At 41.7% G+C, this 7,863-nt stretch overlaps 3 protein-coding genes across 3 annotated transcripts; all 3 read right to left on the bottom strand.

Annotated features, from left to right (window-relative positions):
• Nucleotides 1–1,327: 1,327 nt before the first annotated feature.
• LOC136424201 (zinc finger protein 135-like) lies at nucleotides 1,328–5,908 on the bottom strand. The gene is made up of 3 exons (XM_066412716.1): nucleotides 5,681–5,908; nucleotides 3,647–5,359; nucleotides 1,328–2,860 (listed from the first exon to the last, which is right to left on the bottom strand). The coding sequence occupies exon 3, from the start codon at nucleotides 2,856–2,858 to the stop codon at nucleotides 1,488–1,490; it is 1,371 nt and encodes a 456-aa protein (XP_066268813.1). The 5' UTR covers nucleotides 2,859–2,860; nucleotides 3,647–5,359; nucleotides 5,681–5,908; the 3' UTR covers nucleotides 1,328–1,487.
• Nucleotides 4,410–5,345, bottom strand: LOC136424576 (zinc finger protein 578-like). The gene has a single exon (XM_066413189.1). The coding sequence runs from the start codon at nucleotides 5,343–5,345 to the stop codon at nucleotides 4,410–4,412; it is 936 nt and encodes a 311-aa protein (XP_066269286.1).
• Nucleotides 5,909–6,826: 918 nt separating the features above from the next.
• LOC136424575 (zinc finger protein 429-like) lies at nucleotides 6,827–7,633 on the bottom strand. Its single transcript, XM_066413187.1, has one exon. It carries the CDS (start codon nucleotides 7,631–7,633, stop codon nucleotides 6,827–6,829), a length of 807 nt encoding a protein of 268 aa, XP_066269284.1.
• Nucleotides 7,634–7,863: the final 230 nt, after the last annotated feature.

Raw genomic sequence — 7,863 nt, 5'->3', positions numbered from 1 at the left:
CTAGTAAAGTACATGTGGAGATTAATTACAAATAAATTATTTGCTTGGGATACATTTGTATGTAACTCCAAATCTGATCATTGACCGTTGTAACGGTTATACATGTAGAGTAAAGTACACATGGAGATTAATTACAAAGATGTTATTTGCTTGCAATTGGGATACATTTGTATGTAACTCCAAGTCTGATCTTTGACCGTTGTAACAGTTATATATGTATATATAATTGGAATGTATTTTGCTGGTTGAAAAATCTCAGTTGACTACTGAGATTATAGCACATTTTCGTCTATCCCTGCTTTTTGTTCTTCTTTTACTGGACCTTTACCACCTGATAAGCTTTAGTAGATAGTTTTAAACAATGTTTGGAATGAAAACAGTTATTCTTCTTTCATAACTAGAACGGTGTTAACGACTAGGTCTGTCTAAATATCTAAATGAAACAGGAACCAAATTTACTTTATATGAAGTACATTTATGAAAATATCGTACTATATATACGTCAAAGGTTAAATTTGATAAACCTGATACACCGGTTCAAAAGGTCGGAGTGTAGTCCACCCCTGAACGCTTAATGCGCCCTTCTTCGTAGTTACAGTAAGCTTGAAAGTCTGCAAGGGGGTTCCGATAACGCTAGATCATGCCACGCTACGCATTACGCTAGATTATGGAAATCAATTACGCAAAATCTGGTTTTACCGCTACGAATTATGAGGATGATAAAGCATACCTTACAAAACAGAGTAAATCAAGATAGCTTGCATCAAAATGACGCAAAATCGAAGCATGATGACCCGTTTATTCATATTCAAAAGTTAGTGAGAAAAATAATCACTAGACAACAGTTAACACAAGGCCGATTCCGAGTTTGGCCATTAATAGTACTGCAACTTTTGACTCTGGCCCTGCTTTAAACACTTTTACCAACTTGGAAATCCTAATTCCTAATTCAGAAGTAGAAACATATACGTTATGGCTGGAACATAAGACAATGGGAGTAAATTGCCCAGGCTATGTTAACATGTTAGAAATGATAACCAGTGGATTTTGAAATCATTTTACTACAAATATTAGCCGTTATCGTCCAAAGTACAGGTTATCTCACGAGTGTCTTTGGTTAAAGTACTTTTTTTCTGCTGCAGAATAATTGCATTTGACCAGAGTGTTTTCGAATATTAAGTACACGTAGGTTGGACCTAGCAGCCGTTTTGTATCCACACTCTTCACCGATGTAGCGCTTCGCATCCGTGTGTTTTATAATGATGTGTTTAGAGTACTTTTCTGTGCAGCGGAATAGTTGCACTGGTCACATTTGTAAGTTTTGCACCTGTATGATTGGTCATATGCCGGGTCAGTTTTGACCTGTCAGCCGTCCTGTATCCGCGCTCCCCACACATGTAGGGTTTCTCATCTGTATGTTTGGTCATATGTCGGGTCAAGGATGACCTGTCAGCCGTCCTATATTCACACTCCCCGCGCATGTAGGACTACTTCCCTGTATGTTTTTTCATGTGTTGGGATAGGTAAGTCCTGATAGCAGTCCTGTATCCACATTCCCCGCACATGTAGGGTTTCTCACCAGTGTGTTTAGTATTAACGTGTCGGTCTAATTCACCTTTATGTGCAGTAGAATAGTCACACTGGTCGCAAGTGTAGGGTTTTTCACCAGTATGTGTTCTCATATGCCGGGATAGAGCTTCCCTGTGAGCCGTCCTGTATCCACACTCCCCACACATGTAGGGTTTTTCACCTGTGTGTTTTGTCATGACCTGTCGTTTTAAATCTTTTTTCTGTGCAGCAGAATAGTCACACTGATCGCATTTGAAAGGTTTTTCCCCTGTATGTTTTCGTATATGCCGTGCGAGATAGTCCTTACGTGTTGTACTGTAGCTACAGTCCGCACATGTGTAAGGTTTTTCACCAGTATGTGTTCTCATATGCCGGGATAGAGCTACCTTGTGAGCCGTCATGAACCCACACTCCTCACACTTGTAGGGCTTCTCATCTGTGTGCTTCAGCATGCCGTGTCTTTCTAAATAACCTTTCTGTGCTGTAGAAAAGTCGCATTGATCACATTTGTAAGGTTTCTCAATGGATTCGTGTTTTTTCATATGTCGGGTGAGGTTAGAAGTATCGGCCGTTCTGTATCCGCACTCTCCACACATAAAGAGTTTCTCACCGGTGTGTTTCATCGAGACGTGTTTTTCTAAATAATTTTTTCGTGCAGCAGAATAGTCACACTGGTCACATTTGTAAGGTTTTTCACCTGTGTGCCTTCTGATATGTCGGGTGAGGTCAGACCTATCAGTCGTTATAAATCCACACTCTCCACACATGAAGGGTATCTCACCGTTGTGTTTCATCATAACGTGGTAGCGTAGATGATGTTTCTGCGCTGCACAATAGTCGCATCGGTCACATTTGTAAGGTTTCTCACCAGAGTGTTTCCGCATATGTTGAGATAGGCTGGAATTCACAGCCGCTCTGTATCCACACTCCCCGCACATGTAGGGCTTCTCATTGGTGTGTTTTCTCATGACGTGTCGTTTTAAATCTTTTTTCTGTGCAGCAGAATAGTCACACTGGTCGCATTTGAAAGGTTTTTCCCCGGTGTGCGTCCTTACATGTTGTATCAGAATGGACTTACTTAGCGCCCTGTACCCACAGTACTCACATGGGTGAGCCCTGGCATATTTTGCTCCTTGCTTACGTCTGTGTCCTGAAGTGTCCGGTTCTTCGCTTAGAACGCCCTGCTGCTGCCCCGGGTCTGTTGTCTGCTCCCCACTGCTGCTTGTCTCGTTCCCAGGATGCCCGGTAGGCGGCTCTTCCAAAGGAGGCTCACAAGTTTGCTCGGCCATTGCTGAAGCAATCACATATAAGAATCATAAACATTCAAAATAAGAACTAATAGGTCTGAAAAATACTATTAAAGATATTGCCGAAAAGGGAAAATCTCTATTGGGCTATTCCAAAAAATAACTAAGGAGGGGGGGTTGATTACATAGGACTGGCCACTTGGACATAGGGGGTCACGATGTCATGGGACAGCAGGACAGAGGGGGTTAAAGCCGACGGGACAGCAGGACATAGGGGGTACGCTCATTGCGGTGAAATGTCCCCCCTCCTCAGTAACAGCCCATTCGTAAATGACGAACTTGTATGACTAACTGTATTACCAATCAATGACGACCTACATGGTAAGCACGGAGGCGGGTTTATCCACAATAAGATTTTGGTTTACGGCCACTTCTTTTAGTCCGTGCAAGATACACAAGTTTCAAACGGCATCACTGTTACTAGTGTCAGCAACGTGTTCGATATGAGTAGAGTAGAGTAGATCCTTTCGGCCAGGTAGGATGGTAATATGGAACTTAACAATTCATACAGAGCTAACACAACGTAAACATGTAGCCAAAAGATTCTTGATTGCATTTTGGACCTGAGATTTATTGGTATTTATCATCATTATGTTAGCCAGTCTGTTAGGCAATGCCTTTAGATGTTACAATAGAAGAATATTGGGTAATCTTTTCGCCCCCCTCCCCACCGTCTACGTACCCTCCAAGCGCACTCATTCAGTAAGGATAACCAATTGGGATAACCCTAAGCACGATCCAGTAAGTTGTAACAATCCGAAATGTCTTACCTTTCAGTTAATGATACTTTTGAGGTAAAATGACGCTTATAGAATGCTGGAAGTTTCGTCAGATCACCTTCTTGGTCAGATAAGAGAATGATTCTTTCACAAAGAAACAAAATGGCGGCCAAGAGAATCAGGTTAAAGGTCAATAATTCATCAACCTGATATTCAGTGGAACGTAGGTCAAAGTACAGTTTACCACTGAACGCGTTATGCTCCACATATATAGTGTGGCCTTGTGGGTTATCTATTCATGTTCTAGCACACACACAAAACACACACACAATAACATAACAAAGCCAAACCCGTAACTTAATGCTTTAGGGTCTATTATCCTCCCATGTACATGCCTTGAACTAAAGCTTCTATTGTTCCAACCATAAATCAAAATCAACAAAGGGAAGGGAACACATACACAGGACAAATGGTAAAATTTGAGCATTTATTTACAACCAATAGTAAATCAGCACTTACTTACAGGGTCATTTTATTTATCTAAAAAGTTGACCCTTAGGTATCATTTATTTACAATGTGGACTCTGGGTAGAATCTAGTCTGTTATGTGACAAACAAACAAATAAAAAAGAACAGGGAGAATGATAGGTTTTGCAAAGCTGTACTAAAACAAAAGATGTTGATCTTACGAGTATCCCGAACCCAGGTCTCTCAGTTATCATTGGTCTTATCTTGACTACGACACAAAATCAATGTTAAAAAAATCGTATGTGTCTTTGTTGACTTTGTGAGTAGAAGAACAGTCACGGTGGTCTCACTTGTGGAGTTTAATACCTGTGTGTTTTCTCATCATGTGTCGGGAAAGGTTAGCCCTTAAATCCGTCCTGTATCCGCACTCCTCACACATGTGGGCTTTCTCACCGGTGTGTTTTCTCATATGTCTGGAGAGGTGAGACGTAACGGCCGTCCTGTATCCACACTCTCCACACAAGTAGGGCTTTTCAAATGTGTGTGTGGTCATCACGTGTCGGTCCAAGTCACCTTTCTGTGCAGCAGAATACTCGCACTGGTCACATTTGTGGGGTTTCTCGCCTGTATGTGTTCTCATATGTCGGGATAGAGATGACCTGTCAGCCGTCCTGTATCCGCACTCCCCACACATGTAGGGTTTCTCACCGGTATGTTTAAACATAACGTGCTTTGCTAAATCGCCTTTCCGTGCAGCAGAATAGTCGCACTGGTCACATTTGTGTGGTTTCTCACCTGTATGTTTTCTCATATGTATACATAGGTCAGACCTCTCAGCCGTCCTGTACCCACACTCCCCACACATGTAGGGCTTTTCACCGGTATGTCTAAGCATGACGTGTTTTTTTACATCGCCTCTCCATGCAGAGGAGTAGTCGCACTGGTCACATTTGTAGGGTTTTTCTCCTGTATGTTTTCTCATATGTCGTGTGAGGCCTCCCTTTAACGATGTTTTATACCCACACTTATCACAGATGTAACCTGCATCTGTGGTAGATTTTGCCCCTTGCCTATCTCCCTGTCCTGTACCGGCCGGTGATTTTAGACATGAAGAACCTCCTATGTCAGGCTGGACAGAGTCTATGCTAGTCTTTTCTTGAAACAGAATGTCTTTATCTTGTTGTGTTTTCCTTTCTACAGTCCCATTCTCATTGCTGCGTTTCTTATTATCAGGATGTACAGTTGATAATTCTTCAGGACGGCCAGATGTCAGCTGATCCATTTTTGACAATTGTTCTACGGGAATATAGTAGGGAAATGAAATCGGTTTAATCTATCCAAAAATACGTTTATGAAGGTTAAAGGAGAAAAAAAAAGATCACACAACTTGTATTTACCATAGACTGGGAACTATGGACTTACAGTCAAAGAGGTAGTTGATGTTAGGCAATGCCTACTGTGGGTATACTGTTGTTAGAGAAAAATGATTTCGCAACCCTCCCCACCTGTATGCAAACAATCTGTACGTCTTTTGTTACCTCCAAACACACTCATAAAGTAAGGATAGCCCTGTACAGGCATGACCAAGTAAGCTGTAATAGTCCGAGAATGTCTTACCTGGCGGGTTATGATACTTCTGAAGTAAACTGACACTTAAACTTGCTGAAAGTTTCGTCAGATCTGAGAACGATTATTTTACGAAGGCACAAAATGGCGGACAAGCGACCAGGTGAAAGGTCAAAGGTTGAACAACCTGATATTCCAGTGGATTATATAAAGGTCAAACTGACGATTCAGCTGAACGCTTTATGCCCCAAGCCTTTATCCTTAATATACCGTCGGCTATTTTCTAGTTAGGCCACACCAACTTAATTTTATGGATGACATCCTCTGGAGTCCCCAAAACTAATGCGCGAGGGCGAAAAAAAGAAAAATCTAGCAAAAAAAAAAGATAAACCGGAGGACTAAATAGCTGGTATTGCCAATTAAACCACAGAACACAGTGTAACAAACAAACAAGTCTTTATTTGTTGGCATTGGCTCATATTAAAGTATTATCATATCATATTAGGAGCCCGGTAGAAATAGGATGGCACCCAGGCTAATATTAAAGTGCTTTTAACATGGATGATGCCTGGTTTAAACACCCATTTGTAACATTTGGCCGTTCAAAGAAAAAAAAAATTTTTTTGAGAACAGGCGAAAATCAATGCGCGCGCGGATGTCATCCATAAAATTAAGTTGGTGTGGCCTTAAAAAAAAAAAAAACATACCAAAGTCCAACCGGTCACCTAGCTATGGAGGCTACTGTACTCTCCTGACAAAGGTAAAAACCAAACTCCGATAAAATTTCTATTGCCTTCACCATGTATCAAAAAACCCACGAACAGAAAAAAGTGTAAACTTTGAGCTTTTAATCTCATAACGAATAGGCTGCCTACAACTGGCGTGTGTGTATACCCTAGTCTTTTGCTATAACCACCGAATAGATCCATCGAGTGAGCGAAGTGGATTTATGAGCTTGAAATATAAGGAATTCTTATGGAACTCAGATGAAGTAAACAAACGTGACACTTAACAGCACTGCAACACTGGGATTTTGCCCTGCTTTAAACACTTTTAACAATTAAGGAGACCTGATTGACAAAGATTAACATACATTTCATGATTTGGGCATGAGGCAATGGTAAAAGGCCAGGCTGAAATTGAAACATGTTACAGCGACACTTATTACACATAAGCGGTACAGTAGGCGTTATCGTCTTAAGTACAGGTTTTCTTACGTGTGTGTTTAACCATGTGTTTGCTTAAAGTGCTTTTTCGCGTTGAAGAGTAGTCGCACTGGTCACATTTGTAGCGTCTCTCACCGATGTGTTTTATCATTACGTGTTCGGCTATATTAGCTTTCCGTGCTGCAGAATAGTCGCACTGGTCACATTTAAAGGGTTTCTCGCCGGTGTGTATTCTCTGATGCTGGGTTAAGGAAAACCTTATAGCCGTCCTGTATCCACACTTCTCACACATGTAGGTTTTCTCATCGGTGTGTTTTGTCTTGACGTGTTGGTCTAAATGGCCTTTCTGTACAGCAGAATAGTCGCATTGGTCACATTTGTATTGTTTTTCACCAGAATGTGTTTTCCTGTGACGGGATAGGTGACACTTAATAGCCGTACTGTATCCGCACTCTTCACATACGTAGGGTTTCTCCCCGCTGTGTTTTACCATGACGTGTTGATTTAGGTGACCTTTCTGTGCAGTTGAATACTCGCACGTTTCCTCACTTAGAACGCCATGCTGCTGTCCAGTGCTCTGCTCCCCACTGTTGTTAGTCTCGTTCACAGGATAACTGATTGGTAGGGTTGCGCTGTTCGTTTTCTGGTCCCCACTAAGCGTATGTTTAGACAAATGCTGTTCTAAAGTTTTCTTCCGAGTAGAGAAATAGTCGCAATAGTCACATTTGTATTTCTCACCTGTATGCTGAATTCTATGTTGGGATAGGCTCCAACTATTAGTAGTCCTGTATCCGCAGTCCTCGCATAAGTAGGGTTTCTCACCGGTGTGTTTTCTCATGACGTGTTCGGTTAAATGGTCCCGTTTCTGTGCAGTAGAAGTCAGCACTGGTCACACTTGTACAGCTTCTGTTTTCTATGTACCATCTTCATGTGATTGGTCAGGTTTGCCCGTGATTTGTCTTGTATGCACACTCTCCACATAGAAAGGCTTTCTCACCGGTGTGTTTAGCCTTGTGTTTTCTCATGGTCCATTTCCCAACCGCGCGGAAGTAACATCACTATGTATAG

Source organism: Branchiostoma lanceolatum, chromosome 18 (genome assembly GCF_035083965.1).
Source record: "Branchiostoma lanceolatum isolate klBraLanc5 chromosome 18, klBraLanc5.hap2, whole genome shotgun sequence".
NCBI classification, from domain to species: Eukaryota; Metazoa; Chordata; class Leptocardii; order Amphioxiformes; family Branchiostomatidae; genus Branchiostoma; species Branchiostoma lanceolatum.
The sequence above is the reverse complement of the archived record's forward strand: the minus strand, read 5'-3'. Positions and strand labels throughout refer to the sequence as shown.